The 25,428-nt window shown below is 44.9% G+C and overlaps 1 protein-coding gene and 1 pseudogene across 2 annotated transcripts in view; both read right to left on the bottom strand.

Moving 5' to 3' along the window:
* The window catches only part of HSD17B6 (hydroxysteroid 17-beta dehydrogenase 6), a 56,814-nt gene that overhangs the window by 2,750 nt on the left and 28,636 nt on the right, over window positions 1-25,428 (bottom strand). The window contains exons 3-5 of one of the 2 annotated variants that reach the window (XM_008683695.2): window positions 4,722-5,053; window positions 3,110-3,368; window positions 177-340 (exon numbers count right to left, since the gene is read on the bottom strand). In XM_008683695.2, coding sequence (XP_008681917.1) covers window positions 177-340; window positions 3,110-3,368; window positions 4,722-5,034 — 736 coding nt within the window. In that variant the 5' untranslated portion in view covers window positions 5,035-5,053. Of the gene's footprint in view, window positions 1-120; window positions 341-3,109; window positions 3,369-4,721; window positions 5,054-25,428 lie in introns of both variants that reach the window. The other variant, XM_008683725.2, reaches the window with a different exon arrangement.
* Window positions 12,702-14,223, bottom strand: LOC121104383 (annotated as a pseudogene).

Raw genomic sequence — 25,428 nt, 5'->3', positions numbered from 1 at the left:
GAAAGCCATCACCAAGCCAACCATGAGGGCACTGGGACCTTCCCAAACCCCTCCTGTCCTGGGAAGGCTTTGTTTAAGGAGCTTTGTTCTCAGAGGACCTGCCAATCATTCTTCACAAACCCTCTTTTCTCTTCTCATGTAAGGGGAGCCATTAGCCTGTCCAAAGAAAAGCTCACGGGCTTCAAAAAACTTCTGTCCATAGGCTTCTTTAATATGCGCAGGGACTTCTTCCCAGGCTTGCTTTAGTTTCTCTAAGCACTCCGGCACCTCTGTCATTCTGGTTCTGAAGTAGCCAGGTTCAACTATGCTGATTTTCACCCCAAAATGTCGAAGCTCACGCCTGAAAATAAAAACCCTTGAGTTAATTCTTTTGATTGAAAGACACAATTTCCATGCTCTCAGAGAGAAAAACAAAACAAGTTTATAAAAACATCTCTACTGAATACTTTAACGGATAAAGAAATGGAGAGGAAAAGAACATTTTTTTTAATATCCCTAAGTCCAACAATCAGAACATGATTATACAAACGACCATAACCGTTCAATTCTACACCCACTCTTTTCACAGTTATTAAGTCCCTACCATGTGTGAGACAGGAAAGCCATGCAGAATATAAGGAATAATGAAGAAAGTTCGCTTTTTTATGGCAGCTCCTGTGCTAAGCGTTTTACGTGCACAATCTCAGAAAATTAAGACTCAGTTGCTTGCCTCAAAAAGCTCACAGTGAGTCAGACAAGTAAGCAAATAACTGTAACATAACTCAAAAGAATTACAAAGGAGAGGTATTCAAGGGGCGACATAAGTAGAGAGGAGGAGGCAGACAGATCTTCTGAGGGAGTCAGGGAAGGCTTCACTGAGGAGAGAAGGTTTCGGTGAGGCCTTGAAGGATAAAGAGGAAATTTCTGAGTGAAGAGAGGAGAAGAGCAGAAAACCAGGTAGTGGGAACGGGACCGGCAAAAGCATGGGCCTCTGAAGAATTACCATGTATTCCAAGACTACAGGAGACCATTAATTGAATATGAGGTGGGTATGAAAATTGCAAGTCATTGGTCATTCTAGAATATTCAGGTTAATTCAACAAACAGTTCCAAAATCCTGGCTATGTACCAGGCACTGTGCTAAGTGCTGCCTTCACCAAGTGAAATAAGATGGTGGTGTGTACCACAGGAGAGTATACTCCAGATGTTTAGGGGACAGTGATGAGGGCTGCTCCCTAATCTAGAGGTTGAAGTTGCCTCACTGGAGAAGGTGGAGCCCAAGCTGATGTCAAGGAGAGACGTTTGAAATAATGGTCCATAAGAAGGTAAAACAGAGCATCGTGACCCTCTAAAGCAGTGAGTGGTTCTCAAAGTGTGGCCCCCAGATAAATGGCAACATCAACATCCGGGAGCCTGTGAGAAATACAAATTACTAGGCTCCAGCCCAGACTTACTAAATCAGAAACGCTGGGGGTGAGACCCGACAATCTGTTTGAATAAGCCATCTAGGTGGCTCTGAGGCATCCTAGAGGTTAAAAATTACTATTCTAAAGGAAAATCCTCCCTTATCAACGCAAAAATCTAAAACCTTCTACGGTACAGCCTCAGAGAAAGACTCTCCAGGTGCCTGTGTGTGCTGGAGAAGAGAGGGCTGTGCAAGCCAGGGGCGCCTCTGCCCTAAAATTTCACTTCCCCTTGCAGCTTCCTCACCGTGGTTCATCTGCATTCCCTTTAAAACTCCAACTCATATGTGGGACAGAACTTCCTTTTCCTGTTCAGACTTAGCACAATTAAAGCACACTGGAATTTTCTAAAGGAATTCGTGATTTGACAATTGGAAGGACATCCTTCACTCTTGGCCCGAGAATGAGTCAAGGGGTCTGAGACACCAGTCGTGAGTGGTGGTAAATCAGCAGGCAGCAGCCCCGTGGAGGCAGACAGAAGGTCAGTTGGGCTGGAAGCCAAGCAAGGTGCCTGCCACATGGTGACAATTCATATGACTTCCTCAATTATTTCCCTATTCCCTTCCCAGGCCGATAATACAATATGCATATTATAAGCAATATCCACCAGTCATGGCACGTGGGAGGCTAAATAATGGCCCCCAAAGATACCAGGTCCTAATCCCTGGAAACTCTAAATGTCACCTTTTGTGGCACTTTGTAGTTGTGATTAAATTAAGGATCTTGAGACAGAGAGATTATGCTAGATAATTAGGGTGTGCAATCACAACTACCTTTTAAGATTTTATTTATTTATTTGAGAGAGAGAGAGACAGAGAGCATGAGCTAGGAGGAGACGGAGAAGCAGACTCCCTGCCAAGCAGAGAGCCCTACATGGGGCTCGATCCCAGGAATCCAGGATCACGACCTGAGCCAAAGGCAGGCGCTTAACTGACTGGGCCACCCAGGCGCCCGCCATCACAACTATCTTTATAAGAGAGGCAGAGGCAGATCTGAAGGCCCACAGAAGAAGAGAAGGCAATGTGACCTCGGAGGCAGAGACTGGAGTGATGAAGCAACAAGCCAAGGAACGCTGACAGCCCCCCCAAAGCTGGAGGAGGCACAGCTAACAGAATGAAAAGGTAAAGGGAAATAGAAAAAGGAAGCAGCTGATAGAGCGACACAAGGCTGGAACAGGCGTGAAAAGAAGCCAGGAGGTAGAGGCGGGACCATTACAGGCCACGGTGAACTGAAGTTCTAAGAAAAGAAGTTCTCACCTAAAGAAAAGATATACAGAGTAAAGCTGATGAGTGCCCAGAGAGAAAGAGAGTCACCAGGGAGAGACAAGGACGGACTCACCGTAAGGAGGAAAGAAGACAGTCACCTTCTCTTCAGAAATGAAATTTTATCAAGGAGAAATCTTGAGAATTAAAGTGTGATGTGGTGGCAGGAGACAAAGACATGGGGTCAAAACACAGTTCTGCCAAATCCGGGTCGTGGCAGGTGAACTTGGGGAAAGAAACTTAAATCTGCCCCAGTTTCCTACATAAAACAGACTAGTAACAATATCTACAAATCAAGATTTTTGGAGTAATGAAATTAGATAATGAGGCAAAAGCAATGAGCACAGTGCCTCCGGCATACTGAAGTGCTCAACAGTTGCTTTTGTTTTAACTTAAGAGCATTACCTCAGAGTATCTGAAAAGGCTTCTACTCCATACTTGGAGCTACAGTAGACTCCTCCAAAGAAAGCAATTCTTCCCAGAATGCTGGAGACATTAACAATCCTCCCCCGTGCTCTCCTCACCAAGGGAAGCATGCTCAAGGTCAACTCAATCAAACCAGTGAGGTTCACTTTGAAGACATCCATATAGGCCTCCATTTTCAGCCACTCACTGTAGCAATGTGGGTGAAAAATGCCTGCGTTGTTGACCAGGCCCCAGAGTCCTAAAAAAGCAGAAGTTCGGGTTCAGACAAAACTGACAAACTATTTACCTTCATCCATCTTCCTGCTGNCTAACAACAACTAAAAATGTTAGACAAAATATATTTTTTTAATGTTCTTAAAAACATCAGTTAACAAAAAAGTATAGAAAGGTCAGGGCAAAAACTAAGAAAAGGCAGGGACCAGAAACAGTAAAGAGAACACTGATGCTGGCTTTTGATTTGAGGGAATTTGCCAACCAGTGTGGACCTGAATTTCAGTATTTATAGCCTCAAAAAAATCCACAATAAGAGATGAAGTCCAGCACCCACCTACGGTAGGGATTCTAATAGAAAACACGTCCTTCATTACACTGGGGTCTTTAATGGCTATGCGATCAGTACAAGGGTGAGACAGGAAGTCCTTCCAAAGGCCTGAGAGTTAAACTGTCCACCTTGAACTTCGGTGTTGTGGGGAGGGAGCAAGAATCAACCCTATCAATCCTGAGGAATCATAACTACAAGCCATCCCTCATGAGAGTTTGCAGCCAAATCTCCACAATCCGGATGGCCCAAAAATCTCAAGCCAAGAATTAAGTTCAAGGTGGTCACGGCTTCTGAGCACCCCTGGCACCTGACAGAAGCAAACATGGATCTTCTCTAGAAGAATCTTTATGTTAGCCCCAGGGAATCACCAGAGTCACTAAGAAAAATTGCAGTTCACTGTCATAAATCAAAATAAAGAAGGAAAGAAAACACCAAATGCAAAAACCAGCAGAATCAATAGACGGCAGAAAAAGACTCACAAAGACATTAGATACCAGAATTATAAGACATATCATATAAAATATGTATGCTAAATACAACTTTTTTTTTTTAAGATTTCATTTATTTATTTGTCAGAGAGAGAAAGAGCACAAGCAGGGGGAGTGGCAGGCAGAGGGAGAAGCAGGCTCCCCACCGAGCAGGAAGCCAGATGTGGGGCTCGATCCCAGGACCCTGGGATCATGACCTGAGCCGAAGGCAGACGCTTAACGACTGAGCCACCCAAGTGCCCAGGAATGACTATATATTAAATGGTAGCCAAAGGGAAAAGAATCCGTTTCTTAAGAATATCTTGTAAATTCTTTAAACATAAAGAACTATGGTAATAAATACTCCAGTGGGCAAGGTGAGATAATAGCTTCAACTCTATTTGGCTCAGTTTCCAAGGTAAACATTGTGAAGGAAATGAAACACCACCAAAGAGCACGACTAACCTTCACATGAAAAAGACAGCCTCTTAGGCCCTGCTTTTGAGATTTTATCTATAGGGAGAAAAACATTAACAACTTCATGTCCAAGTAAATGAAAGGAAAAAATACTCCTTCTCCATACCTCTGTCCTCCACACGCTCCTTCACCCACTGGGTGGCCGCAGAGATGCTCTCTGTCTTGGTGATGTCCAGGATCACCGTCTCCAGCCTGTCTGACGTCTGGGCTCTCAGCTGCTGGGCCCCCTTCTCCGTCAGACACGCAGCCAGCACCCTCAAGCCTCGCAGGTCCAGCTGCCTGGCCAGCAGGTGCCCGAAGCCCGAGTCACAGCCCGTGATGAAGACGTACTTGTCCCGGAGGTGGCTCACCACCTGCTTCTCCCGGTACCAGCGCAGAAGGTAGCAGAGGCCCACGAGGACGGCTACGTACAGCCACATGGTGAGGGGACCTCCTTCCCTTTCAAAAGAAAGAGAACAGCTTTCATGGCCTTCTGTGCTTTTCTCTTTAACCGGTCATCTACTAAGTATATCCTATGTGCCAGGCCTTGCCCCCGGTGCTGGGGACTCCATAGTCACCAATACTCAAGGAGCCACACTCCAGAGAGGGAATCAGAAGTAACAAGATGGGTGCCACGCAGTGTGGCAGGTGCCATAACAGCATACACACAGTCTTACGAGACTGCAAAGGAGGAGGCCCCACTGCCTAGAAAGTTAGAAATGGCTTCACAGAGGCGGTGATTCTGGAACTCCTTCCTGTAAGGTAGCTAAGAGTTCAAAAAGTAGACCCGGATGAAGGACACTGCAGGCAGCAACAGTGTGTATGTGAATGGAGCAGCCTAACTTCCTGATGCCTATAATCAGTCCAGCCTGGAGAGGGACAGAGAGGAGACAGCGACAGCTCCGACCAGGACATTCCTTGTGGGCCGCACTAAGGAATCTGGACATTACCTTGCAGGCAACCAGAGTGTGCCATCACTGGGTGGTGTTAAACTGAGGAGTAAGAGGAGCAGATTGAGCTTTAGAGAGATCTGTCTCACGTGGGAGTGGAAGGTACGTTAACAGGGCTGCGAGGAAGGCAAAGAGATCGGTTAAGAGACCCAAGTGTTTGGGTGAGATATTGCAGCCAAAGCAGTTTGTAAATAAAGACCAATCAGATGTGTTGTTGAAATGAGGGTTCAGAGATGCCTACATTTCTTCATGTGGTTTCAGAGAAACAGTCACCATTTGGGGGCAACCTATAGTATTGGGTGAAGTAACAGGATTCGTAAGGACATAAAACCCCATCGAAGATGGGTGTGAGCCCACTAGGACGTCGTAAGGCCCGCACCACGACAGCTCCATGAGGTGAATCTATGCCAAACTCCCCGGCTTGGCATTCAGGCCATCCCAGTGCTCTGGCCCCGGACTTACTCCTTTGGCTTCTTTTCTGCCACATCTCTCTTGCACTCCACGCTTCAGTCGTAACTAGCAGCTTTCAGTACCCCACACAGTACAGGGTTTTCACGCCCCAGTACACAGTTCTCTCAACAATTCCTTCTTTCCCAGACCTCACCTATTTGGCAAATAAGGCTCATCTGATAATACTCAGATGAATCGTCATTTTCATTCAACAAACATCAATTCAATACCTACTAGAGTCAGACACAATGTTAGGCACAGATAAACAACAGTAAACCCAACAAGGTTCCATAATTCACTGAATTCGCCATCTCAGTGTGAAGGCCAACAAGAAAACAAAGCAATGGGATAGAATTAAAGGACAAGATGTGGTTGGAGCACTCTAGGGAGATTGGAGGTTTCCAGAGAGGGTAAAATAGAAGTTGAGATCTAAAGGAAAATAAAATAATAATAATAATAACAATAGCTAGCAACAACAATAGCATAACACTTGCTGTGTACCAGGCCCTTTTCTAAGCATTTCACATATATTAACTCACTGAATTCTCACAACAGCACTCTAAGGCAGGTCCTGTCATATCCCTGTGTTAGGTTCAAATGCCAACATATTTAGGCATGCAAGTGATTCGGTGGGGAAAATACCATGAGAGGATAAAGGGGACAGCAGGAGTGGGTGGTGATGGGGGTCTGCCGCCTCTGAAAGGAGAAAGAGGAGGGAGGATTTGAGAGGAAACTCCTTAAAGGGCAGGACCCTGAGAAAGTCTCAGCCAGGCCAATGGGGGGGCCCTTGAGCAGACTGCCCAGTAGAAACCCACGCTGGGCAGAACTGGCGGAGGTCCACTCCCGCGGCCACGCTCAGTCCCTGGCCGGGGGTGCCCAGGAGAGACGTGCCTCAGTATCCAGGCCATACAGACCCAAAGGCAACAACAGCTGGAGGCTGTGAGTCAACCGCACTCCTCAAAGCAGATTCTCTTGAAAAGACATCAGAGCAACACGCCTCGACGACTGCCACGTTTCTTTACAGATGAGCACTGAGAGATGAAGTACGGCCCAGGGCAAGGCGGGGGAAGAGTGGTCCAGGCAGAAGACTTACTTTCCTGACCCCTCTTACCCCGACCCCCTGGTCTAACAAAACGGACCACTCCCTCCCCGGCATCCCCACTGCAAGCCTGCGCGTGAGCGTATCGTGAGGCCCACTAACTTGTCTGCACTGCTTCCTCCCACTTTTAGACTAGAAAGCCCTTGAGAGCCCAGGCTACGTGCTCCTCTACACCTGGCGCTCTGAATGGCACACAGCCGGTGCTGTGTGGTTAGATATACGCTGTTAGATAGATAAATTAATTAAAAGAAAATATCCTGGGGTGGGGGGGCGAAAAACAAAGGGAGAAAAGAATAACAGAAAGAATGAGCCAGAGGAAGTGGGAGAAAGAAAGGCAAAGGAAGCCAAGGGAAGAGGGGCTTAAAGAGGATCAACTCTGCAACACGCAGGTCCACTGAGTACCAGCAGGTTACTGGTGATCTAAACTGGTCCACTGAGTACCAGCAGGTTACTGGTGATCTAAACTGGTCCACTGAGTACCAGCAGGTTACTGGTGATCTAAACTGGTCCACTGAGTACCAGCAGGTTACTGGTGATCTAAACTGGTCCACTGAGTACCAGCAGGTTACTGGTGATCTAAACTGGTCCACTGAATACCAGCAGGTTACTGGTGATCTAAACAAGACTCTCAGGGAGTTAAGAGTAAAGAAGCCAGCCTGGGGTGGGCTGATGGATGGACTGGAGGGCGGGGAAGTAGAGCCAAGTAGAGACTCCTTTCAAGAGAGTCCGGGAAGGAGAGGAAAGAAGGCAGTAGCCAAAGGGAAATGAAGGGTTGTGATGCTGTGATTTATAATAAAAAATATATGCGTGGTCTCTATCCATTTCTGGTACAATGCTCCTAAAATACTTGGAATTTCCTAAGTGAGGAGAACAACAAAGCTGTCTTATTATGTTGATGAGGTTACCTTGGGGCGATACCTAAGGATGAGGGAACCAACAATGTGATTGGAGGGTTGGAATGAGTTCCACCCACCCCTCTACCTCTGGGAAGCGGAGGAGGGCTGGAGATTGAGTGGCCGGTGATTTAAATCAATCATGCCTATGTAATGAAGTTTCCACAAAAAACACAAAAGAATAGGGTTCAGAGAGCTTCCAGGTTGGTGAACACATGGAGATTTGGGGAGATCCACATGCCTGGAGGGGGCATGTAAGCTCCACATCCCTTCCCCACACCTTGCCCTGCGCTCTCTTCCATCTGGCTGTTCCTAAATTACATCCCTTTAAAATAAACCAGTAATCTAGCACATAAAACATTTCTGTGAGGTTTTTTTTTTTAATTCCAGTAGAGTTAACATATAGTGTTACATTAGTTTCAGGTGTACAATATAGTGATTCGACAATTCTATACAGTACTCAGTGTTCTTCATGATAAATGTGCTCTTAATCCCCTTCACCTATTTCACCCACCCCTCCCCCACCTCCCCTCTGGTGACCTTCAGTTTGTTCTCTATAGTTAAGCATTTCTGTGAGTTCTGTGAGTGTTTCTAGCAAATTAATACAACACAAAAAGGGATCATTGGAACTTCCAATGTGTAGCCAGTCAGTCAGAAGTACAGGTGATAGGGGCGCCTGGGTGGCTCAGTCGTTAAGCGTCTGCCTTCGGTTCAGGGCGTGATCCCAGCGTTCTGGGATCAAGCCCCACATCAGGCTCCTCTGCTGGGAGCCTGCTTCTTCCTCTCCCACTCCCCCTGCTTGTGTTCCCTCTCTCACTGGCTGTCTCTTTCTGTCAAATAAATAAATAAAACCTTTAAAAAAATAACTTATAAAAAAGAATTTACTGTTTTATTCCAATTGTCTCCATCATCAGTGCCCCCCATATCTCCTGAGTGACTTTAACAGTCTTTACTGAACCTCTAACCTGTGGGATCAGGTGGTATCTCCTGGTAGATAGTGCTGATGAGGGGAAACAAAGGCAGAAGAAAAAGTATTAAATTTCCCTACTACTTACAGCCCATTGACAAGTCCTTGAAACAGGCAGGGTGACATTCCTCTAGGGACTCAGGTGCCTTAATCTTGACACTTTGCTAAGGGCAAAAGGCAATCTTAATCTTAGCCCGACTCCCAGGACCCTGTAAGTCTACTTTACCATACACGAATTCCTTTGGAAACTTCCTTTATCTCTACTCCCCAAGATACATGTTGGCAATCATCCCCCAAGCCTATGACCCACTGATAAACACTGGAAGGGTCTCATGACTAAAGTTTTACTGGACAGTAATAAATGATCTTTTCCCAACAATAGCTAGCCCCCTCAAGGTCCTGGAAAGCTTGCTTCCAAAATTCCTTAGAGACAGACACTATCCCTAACCCCCTCCCAACTTGAAAGTATATAAACTGTCACCCCTCACCACCCCAATGCAGCTCTTTCTGCCCACGGGTCCCATCCCGTGCTTTAATAAAACCACCTTTTTGCACCAAAGACGGCTCAAGAATTCTTTCTTGGCCGTTGGCTCAGTGTCAGAACGGACTGGAATCGGAGGACACCCAGCTGGAGTCCCAGAGAATTGCTTGTTGGTGGGGAGAACCCCCACCCCCGCCAACACATTATAACTGGGTGCAGAACCGCTAAGGGTAGAGGGGAGTAAAACTGAGGGAGCCAGTGAGGGAGAGAAAATAGTTGACAGAGACATTTAATGCTCCATCCCTCTCCTTTTCCCCCTCTCCCTCCACCACCCCATTTTCTCTCTCCTGCCCCCATGCTTCTGTCTTTCTCCAATCTGAGAGCTTGCGTTCTCTAGCCAGCTCCTCTGTTCTGCCTGCCTGGGATTCTCTGGTGCACTGTAGTAACAGGGCTTCCTCCTGCCTATCGACTAAGAGAGTAATTTCCTGACGCTAATCAAAGATGAAAATCCATTGCCCCCATGAGAGAGCAGCTCAGGCCGCACAGCCTCCCTGGGTCTTCCTCTCCAACCGCACAGCCAGCAGCAAGAAGACCGCACTCGCAGAAGAGAGACGCCAAGCCAGACAGAATCTGCAAACCCGGGCCAGTCCTGAACACGAATCAAATTCCCTGAAGATGCCTTGACTACTTCAAATACCAGACCCCAAGTGGCCCGCTTGTTTTTACAGCCATTCATCCGCAAAAGCCATGCAATCACTTCTATTTCTGCCTTTGACTCAGGAGATTTATATATCTATACTACTATTTCTTGATATATTGATTCTAGGCATTTTCCGCTGACTTCCGGTCATGGTAATGAGAACTGAGCTCTCTCACGATATACTGTCAATCTCTTTTCTTCTCACCCACAGGATGCTGCCTGGTTAATTTTCTTCAAGGAGTTCTGAAGTTGAATTCAGAACACGCCTTCATGACTGCAATCGTACATCAAGATCTCCTGTTTCCTCCAGGCCCGACCCTCGCCACCCTCGGTTCGTCATCGTCTAAACCTGCTCTCCCACCAAGATCTCAAAAGCTGACTACAGCCCTTCGTCTCTTTAGGGCTCTTTCCCCTCGTTCCCTCCCCTCTCCCTGTCTCTTTCCTCCCACGGGGCCCTCCCTTTCCTCAGTCTATTATTACAGTCCTCTTAAGGCTTCCTTTACGTCCTTACTCAGAGTAGGTCCCGGGGCCAGCCCCTTGAGGGGTGTTTCACGGGCGTCCCATCGACGTTCCCTCGTTGCCAGCTGCCAAGTAGCACCAGAGAGAGGCCCAAACGCGAACAAGCGATTTCCACAACGAATCAATGATACCCCGTCTCGGCTAGACTTCACCGACACAGGCAGACCTTCTGCATGCCCCCATCTGACCCCTCCCTCGTGTGTTCCCAATAACACCGGTTCCAAATCTTCTCCAACCTTCTCAGTCTCCCAGCCTCATGTTCATCGGGCTCTCCTTCCATGGATGAACTCACCACTCGCCTCCCTGCCAAAATCCAGACCAGCTCAAGCGCATCCTTCTCACGTCCAAACCAATGACCTGCACGGTCTAATTCATACCCACATCTTGCCTCTCATTTCGGGGGCTGCCACATCTGCTGAGGACATCCCTGCTCTAAATGTCTCTATATTGTCTGTCCTCTGGGCTGCCTCTTTTGTCTTTCCTCCTCCCTGAGACCATGCTACCCTGCCATCCTCGAAATGACCATCCTCTCTTACCCCACATGGTCAAAATATTCAGAGAGCATATACACAGGTCCTCTATTGTCTCCCTGCCCGTGCGTTCCCCAACCCCTTGTACTCCACCTCCCATTCCCATCCCCCTCTGGAAACTCAGAGCTCACCAAGGACCAGCAGACAATCCCCAAGGCCTTTTATCTCGCCTCCTTCTCAGATATCACTGCAATAGTTAGCACTTTCTTTTTTCTAGTAATTTTATCTGGTTCTCAAGTTCCAACTGGGTCTTGGGTGAAGGAGGAGATTGTTTTCAGACCATGTCATGCCCTTGTCGGAGCCTGTCCATGGCTTCCTGTCACCCACAGATAAGGTCAAAACTCCTCAGCTTGGCACATAATTATAATAGTGAACAGTAATTTAGAACTTACCTTGTGCCAGGCACTGCTCAAAACACACACACACAAACTCATGAAGTATGTGCAATCATTATGCCTACTTTTCAGATAAGGACATTGAGGCACAAATTAAGGCAAAAACGAAGTGAATTGTCCAAAGTCAAACAGATAGTGAGTAGTAGAAACAGGATCAAGTCACCATGCCATACTATCTCTCCCCTAGAAGACTTCCCATGGTCTGGCCCTGGCCTACCTTTCCCACCTAAGTTCCCTGCTCTCACAGTCAGAAGCCATCACCTGCTCCACCTTGACCACCCAATTCCCAGAATACATTCCTCCCTTGACTTCCGAGATACTTCCCTCTCCTGGTTCTCCTGCTTCCATTACAGCGCCCCTTCCCTTCCTCCTCGTCTTCTCCCCCTCTCCTTCCTACACCCTCAATGCAAAGATTCCCCAATGTTCTGTCCCAGAATCCTTTCTGCCTGTTCATCACTCTCTCCTTGGCAATTTCATCCCCTCTTAAGGCCCAGATCTATATCCCCAACCTGACCATTTTCTGAGGCTCTGTCCCGTACTTCTAATTCCCTGAGGTACTCTCCAGCCAGATGCTTAGCCAGATACTCAATATACCCAACACAGAACCCATCATCTTCTCTCCTAAAAGTGCTTCTCCTCTAGCATTCCCAATTTCTATTTGTATTACATTTTAGTCTTAATGCTCTGACACTTCCTCCTCCTTGCCACATGCATTCTTTGAGAAGACGAGGCTATAGAGTCAGGCTCTGTTGTGTCTGGAGCGCCTGTCCCCTCCTCTTCATTCCCATGGCCACATCCGTTGTTCAAGGCTTCAACACTCAGCGCCTCTTGCTTGGCCTATCACAGAAGCCGCCTCACTATCCCCACAGTGTCAGTTCCTTCCTTCCCCTCTCATCCACATGGTGCTGTCTGCTTAATTTTCCCAAAGCACAGCTCTGCTGATGCTACTACCTGAAAAGCATTGAACCTACTAAAAATAATCTAAATCCAAAACTTTAGTTGGGTGTACAAGGCCCTCCATGATTAGGCCTCAAACTTACCTCCCCTTCCTCCCACTCATACAACCTATGTTCCAACCAAACCAAAGAGCTTGCTGCTCTCCCTTTAGTTGTGCTCTGCTCTTTCCATGCTCCAGGTCTATGCTCTTACCATTCCCTTTGCCCTAAATGCCCTTGATGCTCATCTCTGCGTGTGAAATACTCCCTTGTCCTGCAAGGCTCAGCAACTCACACCTCCTCCATCATAAAGCTTTCTCTGAGTCATCAATAGATCTGCTCTCCCATAACATCTATTCATACCTCTCCCATGTAACGCATCTCTCCAACTGGACTGATACCCCTGGCACAGTTCTGTGAGCGATTCATCTTTATAAGTGACACAGCACCTACTTCAGGGCTTTGGGCCAGTATGAATAAACAATTACCACTTCTGGAAGAGCCTGTCTGTTTTTAGCACAATCGAAAAACAATGCCACTGCACCCAACTGATTGACTACAATTATATGTCACAGCTGTATTCCCTGCATTATTTTTGTTTTTCTTGAAGGTTGTAATTATAATACATAGCAAGTGTTTCTACAGGCTTTTTCCTTCTCTGTAGATAGTTAGAAAGTATCTTCGTCCACTTAGAAGCAAGTATAATAAGCCAAGACTCCACGACTGAACCTGACCACTCTGCCAGGCATGGGGCTGCAAATCTCCCCAGTCTTTGGCTCTTCCATCTTCCTCACTCTTCACTCATACTCAGTCACTCTCCAAACCATACAGATTCGTGTGTGTGTGTGTGTGTGTGTGTGTGTGTGGCAGTTTTATACCTTTATTTGATGATTAGTGGTTGGTTAGTTCCCATCCACATTAACTGTCTGTACATTTTTTAAAGTGGTGACAGGTACATAGGCAACCAACATAGAGAGCTTGTTTGGTGAATCTTCATCCTTGTTACGTTTTCTGGACAACTGCACATGGATACGGTATGGAACATTCCTCCTTATTCCTTTGGCCCAGACAGCTTTGTTGAGTCTGGTGTCCACACATTGGGAGTTCCCATTGCCTTCATGGCAAATTTCAGGATCTCTTTGAGAGCCCAAGGGACATGCTTCTTGAAACCCACTCCATGGGCGTGCTAGTGAAGGTCACTGGTGTGTTCTCCGGTTACTACTGCGTTGATGGCACAACAGCCCTTCTTTGTGGAAGCCATTCGGCCAGGCCCTGGTTGGAAAGGAAACCAAATCCTACACATTCTTTAGTACTATTTCTCACTCCTCTGCCCTTCCTGACACTCTACCTTGGATTTTACCTTCACTCTTTTCACCTGGCCTAAAGCCTCCTAATCTGTCTCCCACCTTCCAGTTCATTCTACACACCACTGCTGGGTTAATTTTTCTCAGGCCCAGCCTCAGTCATCTTATTCCCCTTCAGCAGTCCCCAGTGGCCCACCAGACAAATTATACACCCCTCACCAGATGATTTTAGGCCCTGTACCTAGAGTCCAACTCACTGTTAAAAAGAAAACTACACGCCCAAAATGGAGTCACTTACATTAAAGCTCCATATCAGTAAACCAAAACCCTACCTGACCTGCAGTTTCAACCCTCCACCCCCAGGAATGTAATCTTTAACCAGCCAAACTGGATTTCCTGGAAGTAATCCCCTGACAGATGCATTCTTCCTTAGAAAGGCAATGTTACCTAAGTAATACATTCCTTTTGATAACAAATTTCTCTTTATGGAATGCCCTCTCTGCCTTTTAAAACCTTTCCTTTAGTGAAGCTCAGCGGAGCTCCCTCACTATCTGCTAGATGGGATGCTGGTTATTTAAGGAGGGAAAACTTAGGACAATATCTAAATGAAAAAACAAAGTTGTAAAACTTTTTATTTATTTATTTTTACTTTGTAAAAAAGAAAGTTGTAAAAGTTTTGTGGAAAAGGAATCTTTGAAAATGAATTTTAATGTGTGGTCACGCTGGCTAATATTAAAATGAATTTATTTAAGACTGAGTTTTAATATCAAGAGCACACTGGTACGAAGCTAGGATTTGGTTATAGCAGCAATGTCCACAATAGCCCAAATACGGAAAGAGTCCAGATGTCCATCAACAGAGGAATGGATAAAGAAGATGTGGCGCGCGCGCACACACACACACACACACATATATATACACAATAGAATATTACTCAGCCATCAAAAAGAATGAAATCTTGTCATTTACAATGATGTAGATAGAACTAGAGGGTATTATGCTAAGGGAAATAAGTCAGCTGAAATCAAGAGTTGGATGCTTAACTAATTGAGCCACCCAGGTGCCCCAAGACCAGACAGTTTTAAGCAATGGAGGCTGACTTTACAAAGTCAATAAAGCCCCTTGCACAAAAATCAACCTGGTACCTTGTTTACAAGGTTCCAGCAAAGCAGTTTTACAAAGAGCTTATGTGGTCGATCACTATTCATTCTTACTGCACTTATATAAAGAATCAGGTAAAGTTTTATGCAAACAAGTTAGTTTTACTCTAAAAAATGAAGGCAGTTTTGGAGAGAGGAAACTATATTTACATCTTTGTCTATATTAGATTCTAACCTGGTTAATTGTCTTTGAGGTTCTGTTAAATACCTGCAAATTGGACTGGATCCTCAACTCTTCTAGTCTCCTTAGAAATCTGGCTATAACTCTCCAAACTAATGCTTCCAATTTTCTCCCATCCTTCTGATTTGGAACAGATAAGAGCAAAGACTGCCTTTGAATCTCCTTGGAAGGGACTTCACCAGGTCTTCTTCACTACCTAAAGGGCAGCCGGACTTCAGGAACTTAAACCTTGGATATGCATCTCACAGCTGAAGAAGGCCCCACCTGACATCTGGTCCTACACAAGCACTGGAGACTTCCAAACCAAAGTGACTAGGAAGAGAAGAAGTTGACATCAAGGTAGCCTGCTTCCTTCCAAGATGCCAGATCAAGACTTCATACTTCAATTAAATATGAAACCGTTTCTTCTTCCCTTTCTTTCCCTTACTCTGGTGCTGGCCTGGAAAGGTAACACCATCATCCACATCTCCTGGGCCATGGCTAGGAGTGGAAACCTTCACCTTTCAGACTACTGGATTTGTCATCAAAATCTCCTATCTGTCCATCAACAGTGCTACCTTACTGGAATTGGTTTGTGCCTTGTCAGGGTTTGCCTTTGTCTGTGGTCATTGCCATTCTCCTTGGGTCTACAAATAGCTAGACAGCTGGCACACCGCTGGGCAATGCCTCTTAGGGTATCTAACTGTGTCCCTGATTTTTCACAAGTGAAAGAAGACATCTCACTGGTTGGTTTCCCTGGATTGACATTGTCAGATGAGAAAAAACCTACCAGGGGGCATTCACGACTCAGGATTTACTTCCTTTGGCAGAGTCAGATTTCCCTGGTTAGGAGTAAAAGTAAATGAGAATATGATCAGAAACCTCTCCTTAACTCTTGAAAATATTCCAGAATTTTGCTAAAATAATAGCTGCCCAACAAGAATCCCTAGACTGTCTGGTCAAAGTTGTTCTTCATAATAGAATAGCCCTTGATGTTAGCTGAACAAGGTGTCTCTGCTGTGGCCAACCCACGTGCTATACCTAGATTAACACCTCGGGGAAGTTAAAACTCAATTACATAAAATCACTGAATAGGCCACTTGGCTTTAAAAAGTGACTCCTTCCATAAGGTCTTTGTTTGACTTATTTGATTTTGATTGGTTTGGGTCTTGAGGACCATGGCTTTGAAGTGCACTTCAAACACTGGGAATTATCTTCCTTATAATCATCATAATAATTTCCCTGGTGTGTTGTATCCTCTCAAAAGTTTTACATGCATGTTCGTATCCACTAACCAACAAGCAAATGATCTCCCTGAGACTGGAACATCAGAAAAAGAACAAAGAGGATGACCAACTCAAAAACTGTGAACATGGGGCGCCTGGGTGGCACAGTGGTTAAGCGTCTGCCTTCAGCTCAGGGAGTGATCCCGGCGTTCTGGGATCGAGCCCCACATCAGGCTCCTCTGCTGTGAGCCTGCTTCTTCCTCTCCCACTCCCCCTGCTTGTGTTCCCTCTCTCGCTGGCTGTCTCTGTCTCTGTCAAATAAATAAATAAATTCTTTAAAAAAAAAAAACTGTGAACATGAAGTTGTAACCTGCGGCTATCTCAGAGATAAGCAAAAAAAAAGTCATGACCTGTGAATACCAAACAAAGGATCAACAAAAGCTGTGTTAAAAAGAAAACCACAGACCCAAAATGGTGTCATTTAGGTCAAGGCCCCATACTGGGGCTTAATACCTAATTTAACTGCAGTTTCAACCTCCTCCAGAAAAACAGTCTTAATCAGGAATTTTCTGATCAGCACCTAGGAGTCTGCCACAAGCGCCCTCTCCACCCTCCAAAGGAAGATGGGATGACCTTCCTGGTAAGACCCCCTACTCTTCCCCCTAAGGGAAAGCAATCTTGCCTAGAATAATTCTTTTCTTTTGCTAATAACTTTCTTGCCCCACCCTCCTTCCCATAAAAACCTTCCATTTTGTACAGCTCCTCTGAGCTCCCCCCTACTTGCTAGATGGGATGATGCCTGATTCATGAATCACTTAATAAAGCCGATTAGATCTTCAAATTTACTCGTTGAATGTTGTTTAACAGCTGCAAAAACTACAGAATAGGAGCTGGGAGTGACGCTGACGCCTTAAGTTTTTATGACATCTCAAAAAAAAATTTTTTTTATCACATCTCTCACTTAAACTGAGGGTCTGATCAGAAGGGGGGGAATGTTAAAAAGAAAACCACAGGCCCCAAATGGAGTCACTTATGTTAAGGCCCTGTGTCAGTGAACCATGATTTAATACCTAAGCTAACTACAGTTTCAACCTCCCCAGGAATGTAACCTTTAACCAGCCAAAATGGAATTTCCTGGTCAACACTAGGAGATAATCCCCCATAGATCCTTTCTCCCTTAGGAGTGCAACCTTGCCTAAAGAATGCATTCCTTGCTAACAAATTCCTTTTTTTTAAAATGCCCTCTCTGTGCCTTCAAAAACCTTTCTTTTTCCAAGCTCCCCTCTCCTTGCTAGATAGGATACTCCCCATTCATGAATCATTTAACAGAGTCAATTAGATCCTCAAATTTACTCAGTTGGGTTTTGTTTTTTAACACAAATTGGAAAACGCAGTTTCTCAAACCTGCCAGTGTATTTCTCCCTCTGGGGTTTTGCTCTTGCTATTTTCTCTACTTGTTCACTGAAATAGACATTTATTAAATAGCAACTCTGTGCCAAGCCCTGGGTAAGTGCGGAGGACACGAAGATGAGTAGAACAGTGCCAATCCTTAAGAAGCTCACAGAACTAGTAGGGGAAATAGAAATAGAAATAAATTATTAACAAAATGTGGAGAGGACAGCAAGAGAAAGCACCTATTACGCCAAAGGTGTAAGGGCACAGTAGTGTCAGAGGTGAACAGAACTCAGCACTAAGCAGAAGGACGAGAAGTATACCTCAGGCAGCAGGGACAGGATGTGAGAAGGCAGAGAGGTCTGTAAGGCTAGAGGCCATGGAGTAGCAAGAGATGATGCTGGAAAAATGGATAGGGACCTGATCAGGAAACCCGTTGGATGGCATGCTAAGCAATGTAGATTGTGTCCTACATTTTTTCATCCATACATTTAATAAACATTTATTGACCACCCACTGTGTGCCAGACACTGCATTAGGTGCTCACCCCTCATTCAGTGCTGGTGAAAATGCAAAATGGTGCATTGCTTTGGCACCTTGAAAACATTATGCTCAGTGAAAGAAGTCAGTTGCAAAAGACCACGTATCGTATGATTCAATTTATAAGAAATTTCCAGAATAGGCAAATCTACAGAGACAAAGAGTAGGTGCGTAGTTGCCTAGGATTGGGTTGAAGGAGTTGGGCGAAAATGGGAGGTGACTGCTAAAGAGTAAGGGGATTTTAGGGTAATAAGAATATTCTAAAATTGATTTTGGTGATGATCACAACTCTGTGAATATATTAAGAGTGACTAAATTGTAAGCTTTAAATGTGTGAATTGTATATGTGAATTATATCTTAATACAACTTTTTAAAAAGTAAAATAAATAGATGAAATAAATATGTCAGAAGAGGATATGCACTTTGCAAAACAGAAAAAGACCAGAAAAGGGGGGATCAAGAGGGCTAGAGGGAGGATAGTTTACAGCATTAAATATAGTTGTCGGAGTAGGCCTCACTGAGAAAGCAACACCTGAACAAAGACGTGCAGGAGGTGAAAGAGTTGACCGTGCAGTGGGTATGAGGAGGCGAGGAAGAAGGGAGCAATTAGAAATATACAAGAGGCAGATGCCCTAGGACCTAGTGATTGGATGGGGGAGCCCTAGGATGATTTCCAGTTTCCAATCTCTGAGACGCAAGGATGGTTCAACATACACAGAAAATCCTAGGGGTGCGTTCAAGGCTAAGGGGGAAAAAAAGAAAGAGAGAAAATCCTAGAGTGCAAGAAACCACTGGAACTAATAAACAAATTCAGTAAAACCGCAGCATAAAAAAATCAACCTACAAAAATCAGTTGCATTTCAATACACTAAAAACGAGCTACCTAAAAAAGAAATAAAGAAAGCAAACCCATTTACAATAGCATCAAAAACAACAAAATACTTAGGAATACATTTAACCAAAGAGGTGAAAGATCTGTACAATGTAAGACTTTGATGAAAGAAATAGTACAATACACAAATAAATGGAAAGATATCCCACATTCATGGATCAGAAGAATTAATTTTGTTGGGGCTCAGTTTGAAGAGCATGCAACTCTTGGTTTCTGGGTCAGGAGTTCAAGCCCCACATTGGGTGTAGAGATTACTTAAATCAATAAATGTTTTTAAAAAAGAATTCATATTGTTGAAATGCCCATACTACCCAAAGCTATCTTAGATCAAATGCAATCCCTATAAAAATTCCAATGGCGTTTTTCACAGAAGTAGAAAAAACAATCCTAACATTCTTAAGGAAGCACAAGAGACCCTAAATAGCCAATTTAATACTGAGAAAGAACAAAGCAGGAGGCATCACACTTCCTGATTTCAAACTCTACTACAAAGCTATAGTAATCAAAGAGGTATGTTACTAGCATAAACACACACACATAGACCAAGGGAACAGAATCAAGAGCCCAGAAACAAACCTACATACACAGTCAACATATATACAGAGCCAAAAAAGACAGGAAATAGTAAGTGCTGGCAAGGATGGGGAACAACCTGAAGGAGACTGGAAGGAGAAAAGGGAAAGCCTGGGAGAAGTCTCAGGGAGATGAGCAACACTGAGGGCTGGGTTCTGCTTAGTAAGTGGTCACTGATCTACCTCCCTGGGCTGGAGATGCTTGAGTCCAAACATGACTCTGTAGGAAACACCTACAGAGCCTTTTCTTTACCAACAGTGCAGTCATTGGCCTGTTCTGTCTTGGAGACTTGGCCCTGAGACTACCTACACTTTATCTACCATTTCCCAGCCTGAGATTTCCTTTATCCTCTCTCCATTTAGAGTGAGCTCTTCTCCCAGGGAATATTATTTATATTTGTGGATGAGGCATTGTAAGTACAAGGAAAAAAGGGAGAAGCTAGGGGAAGAGGAAACAAAGGTATAAAAGGGTATAGGGAAGTGGGACATGTCCAGGGGCTCCAAGACGAAGTAAAGATGGTTTAATCTCCACCTAAGAACCCACGAGGGTATCCCTGCTTTGTTCCTCCCTCCCCATTATCAGTATCCAGATCCCACCCTCCAGCCCAGGTCTCAGTGACAGGGCCCCTTTGGAGCCCCATGAATTGACCTCTCTGGTTGTCTTGGAATCTGGGGCAAATACAGGGTCCCTAGCCACTGCCTTGGGTATGAGAGATATAAATCATATATAATATGATTTAAAATAATCATTCATATATATATATATATATATATAATGGTGTATCATAATATATCAACTGCTGCCCCTGATTGGTTTCTCTACAACCAGGAAACCCAAAGGAAATTAGCCGTGATACTCATCATCTATCCCTCAGTAGAGCAATCATAAAACCTCACACAGGTATGAGGAGGGAAGACTGGCGATCCTCAATGTCAGGCTCCCTGCTAAACTGGGCTTCCCTACCCAGCATCGTGCTTGCTGTGTGCCAAACACTCTCACATCCAAACCTGGAGATGTTCCAGGCTTCCACGATTTTCCCCTTCAGCAACAGTGCAGAATATATTCCATCTGCCAGAACACTTTTTTGGGAGCCTGTTAGTTGGTAACAGTGAGACGAACTGGCTAATTCCTCCCTACTTTTCCTTTTCTTCCTTTCCAAGAATCTCTCTGATGAGTTTCCCTGCCCCCAACCCTAATTTTGTGGATAGCAAAGTCCTGAGCCTGGATTCTGAGGCCAGATTACCTGGGTTCAAATTCAGGCTTTATTTATCATTTACTTGTTGTGTGGCCTTGGGTAAGTGAATTAACCTCTCTGTACCTGGGTGCTCATCTTCAAAATGGGAAAAGGACATCTCTGTGATTTGTTGAGAAAGTTAAAGGAGTTAACACACATAAAACACTACAAAATTATAAGATATTATTAGCATTATTTTGGTTGTTGTTGTTTTATCAGTGCCATTCTAGGCCTTTCTCTATGAGCCCTACCACTTCCTCCAGGCTTTAACAGAAGGAAATTTCACCATGAGAACTCAAACTGTCTGGTGCATTCAGATGTCAAACTCCATGTGTTGCAACATCCTTCATCATTTCTACCAGCTCTTTATCACCATGCTGGACAATGCTAATTCATCCTGACTTTCTTCAGTCTCAAGCAAAGGACCCACCTCCCTGCAATATAGTGCATGGCAAAATAAGGAGTAGCCTGTATTCCCTCCTTTCAAATCTTCAGACCTGGTTTGTCTATTGACTCCTATCAGTCTAGTCACTGATCCTAAGAGCAAGTCTATAATCAGTACATGGGGGTGGGGGGGTCTGGGTGGCTCAGTTGGTTAAGCATCTGCCTTTTGCTTGGGTCATGATCCCATGGCCCTGGCCCAGCATCAGGCTCCTTGCTCAATGGGAGCCTGCTTCTCCCTCTCCCTCTGCCCCTCTCCCTTCTTGTCCTCTTTCTCTATCTCTCAAATAAATAAATAAATAAATAAGAAAGAAAGAAAGAAAAGAAAGAAAGAAAGAAAAGAAAGAAAAAAAGAAGGAAAAAGAAAGAAGAAAGAAAAAATTTCTTTCACCACTCCCACTGCAAAGTGCTTGCTGGCCATGGGAGAGGGGGTGGCCTTGGCGGGGTCGGGTTAGGGCAGAACCCAAACTAGACTACCAAGCTTCAGCAACACAATTCTCATGACTTAATTAGAGAAGGCTCCTTTTGCTTACCCACAGTTTCACGAACTATGAGAGATGATTTTCCCCGTTGTCAAGAATCTCAATTTATAGGGCATACTCACGGGATCTTATTTGGAAGGATAAAATCACCCCCAACTTTTAAAAAAATATTTTATTTATTTATTTGTCAGAGAGAGAGAGCACAAGCAGGGGGAGCGGCAGGCAGAGGGAGAAGCGGGTTCCCCGCTGAGCACGGAGCCTGATGCAGAACTCGATCCCAGGACCGTGGGACCATGACCCGAGCCAAAGGCTCAACTGACCGAGCCACCCAGGTGTCCCTCACCCCCAACTTTTAAACAATATTTTCCCAAAATCGAAAGGAGTGAAGATGTAAAAAGCAGAAAAAAACAATGGTGATGAAATTTCTTTCAGGAATCACAATTGCAAGATCTTTTGAGAAACTAAAAAATCATTATCAAGAACTCTCTCTACACAGACCTTATCTCCTCCCCGTCCCCAACCACACACACACACACACACACACCACCTTCTGCACTGCTTGCACAACATCTCCCTCTTGTGGTGAGAGCCGGGGCCACTCCACACCTCGGGCCAAGCTCGCAATTCTCACCAGTATCCTCCTCGCTCAGGGAGAGAACCAGATCTGTTATAACCGAAATGAACAGCAGAAAGAAAAGAGGGGCCCTGGCCAACCAGAGCATTTCCCATGCCCTTCGGCCCCCACCCTCTGATTTAAGTTGGAATGGTAAAATATAAAACCCCTGCTGGAGTGAGTAAGGAGGAAGGAGGCCAGCTAATTTTAGTTGAGTCCCAGATCCGGCTCCTTGCTCAGCGGGGAGCCTGCTTCTCCCTCTGCCTGCTGCTCCCCCTGCTTGTGAGCTCTCTCTGACAAATAAATAAATAAAATCTTAAAAAAAAAAAAAAAAGAGCTATGGGAGCATCTTTCCTTATAATGTCTGGCCTTTTGTCCTCGCTTCAGAGCCATGAAGGTAAAATGAGGTATTGTTATTCCTAACGAGCCCCTTTCTACCACTACCGGGCTTATGCTAATGAGGTGACTTTTAGAAAGCACTTCATTGGCTGCCAGGGGAACCAACCAGGAACAGAAGTTAGAATTTTCAGTCCCACCACCAGACCTCAGGGGGAGAGAGGGGCTAGAGACAGTTAAATCACCAATGGCCAACGATTTAATCTGTTGTGCCTATGTAATAAAGCCGCCATAAAACCCAAAAGGGCAAGGTTCAGAGAGCTTCCAGGTTGGTGAACACTTGTAGATTAGATTCAGGAAGGATCCGGAGAGGGCATGGTAGCTCCAAGCCCCTTCCCACATACCTTGCCTTATGTATCTCTTCATCTGGCTGTTGACTCATATCCTTTGTAATAAATTGGTAATCTCCTGAGGTCTGTGAGCAGCTCTAGAAAATTAATGAAACCCAAGGAGCGATTTGTGGGATCCTGTGATTTGTAGCCAGTTGGTCAGAGCACAGGTGACAAGCTGGACTTACGCTCAGCATCTCAAGTGGGGCAGTCTTGTGTGACTGAACCCTTACCCTACGGAATCTGATGCTACCTCCAGGTAGTTAGTGTCAGAATTGAGCTGAATTGTAGGACACCCAGCTAGTGTCTGAAGAATTGGTTTGGATATGTGGGAAACGCCCTCCACCCACACTGGAACTGGTATCAGCACCCTTTTACAACTCTCCCCCCTTGGCTCTTATGAAATCACCCTTCCCAGCTCTTTTTCTGCTTCTATTCCTATTCATTCACTTTGTCTTTTGCTGGCTCCCCTTTCTCTACCAAGTTTTTAAAGTCAGTATCTTGGGGCGCCTGGGTGGTGCAGTCATTAAGTGTCTGCCTTTGGCTCAGGCGTGATCCCAGCGTTCTGGGATCGAGCCCCACATCAGACTTCTCCACTAGGAGCCTGCTTCTTCCTCTCCCACTCCCCCTGCTTGTGTTCCCTCTCTTGCTGGCTGTCTCTCTCTGTCAAATAAATAAATAAATCCTTTAAAATAAATAAATAAATAAAGTCAGTATCTTTAAGAGTTCTATCCTGGCCTTTCTTCTCTCCTCACTGTACCCATCCTCAGTCATTACTGGCTTCAACCCTTATCTGAGTGCTAATGACTTACAAATCTCTGTCTTCAGTCCAGATCACTCCTGAGATCTAGCTCCTCAGATCCAAGTACCTGCTGGACATCTTCCACCTGGCTTCACCCATACATTCCAAAAACAGAGTCCCGACTATGTGCTAGGTCCTATCAAGTTATTGGAGACAGTAGAGGTGAGAAAAGTAGACATGATATTTGTAATCTTAGAACTTATAGTCTTAGCAGGAAAAATAGACATTAAATATATATTCCCACAAATAAATATATCATTACATACCGATGGGGACTGTGAAAGAAAAGCATAGGGTGCTTAGGGGGTATCACAGCAGTAACTCAAATTAAACTTCCCAAAACGGTATGACACTTCATTACAATCTGATCCTCCTCATTTTCATGTTATTTCCTATCCCTAAATCTATTCAACATTCAACAAATGTAATGAGTGCCCGCTAGGTGCCAGACAACCCCCTTCTCTCCAGTTGCCCAAGCCTAAAACCTGAGAAATCATGCTAGACCACTTCCTCATTCCCCACATCCAATCAATATTAACTCAACCTCCTTAAGTCAGTTATGTTCACCCAATTCCCTCCATCTCCACTTTACTGCCTTAGTTCAGGCCACAAGTATTTGTCACCTGGATTCCAGCAACAGTTTCTGGGGATCGCTCTGCCTCTGGTTGCCCTCTCCTGTCCTATCTGCCCTCCTCAGGGCTCCAGAATATATTTCTAAAACACAACTTTGGGGCACCTGGATGGTTCAGTTGGTTAAGCGTCTGTCTTTGGCTCGGGTCATGGTCCTGGGGTCCTGGAATCGGGCCCTGCATCTGGCTCTGCATCGGGCTCCCTGCTCAGTAGGGAACCTGTTTCTCCCTCTCCCTCTGCCCCTCCCTCCCCACTCATGCTCTCTCTCACACTCTTTCTCTCTCTCAAATAAATACATGAAATCTTTAAAAAAAATAAAATAAAAAATAAAACACAACTCGGATTATGCCTCTCCCCTGCTTAAAAGCCTTCCAAAGCTCCCCACTGTCTGCCAACCAATCCAAATTCCTTTGGAAGAACAAGGTTTGAGGTGTTCCCATTCGAATCTGCCATCCTTTATTTTATACAGTCTGCAAAGAGAAAGCTAGACCCAAAGAGTATGCAGCTTCATGACTAACATGAAAACTTATACGATACGTATACTGGTGGGTAACTTACCAAAAAAACTGATGGGTTAACTTATAGTTGAGGTGGAAAAATTCAATTTTGTATCTGAAATCCAGCGTAGAGAGTAAAGAACTGCAACATCCAATGTTATTGGCTGTGTGGCCGTCATTTGCTTTGTAGTTAGAAGAAGCATCCCTGTGAGATTAGACTAAAACTTTGCCCTTGAACAATTA

This window comes from Ursus maritimus, unplaced genomic scaffold (genome assembly GCF_017311325.1).
Source record: "Ursus maritimus isolate PB19 unplaced genomic scaffold, ASM1731132v1 scaffold_21, whole genome shotgun sequence".
Lineage (NCBI taxonomy): Eukaryota > Metazoa > Chordata > Mammalia > Carnivora > Ursidae > Ursus > Ursus maritimus.
The sequence above is the reverse complement of the archived record's forward strand: the minus strand, read 5'-3'. Positions and strand labels throughout refer to the sequence as shown.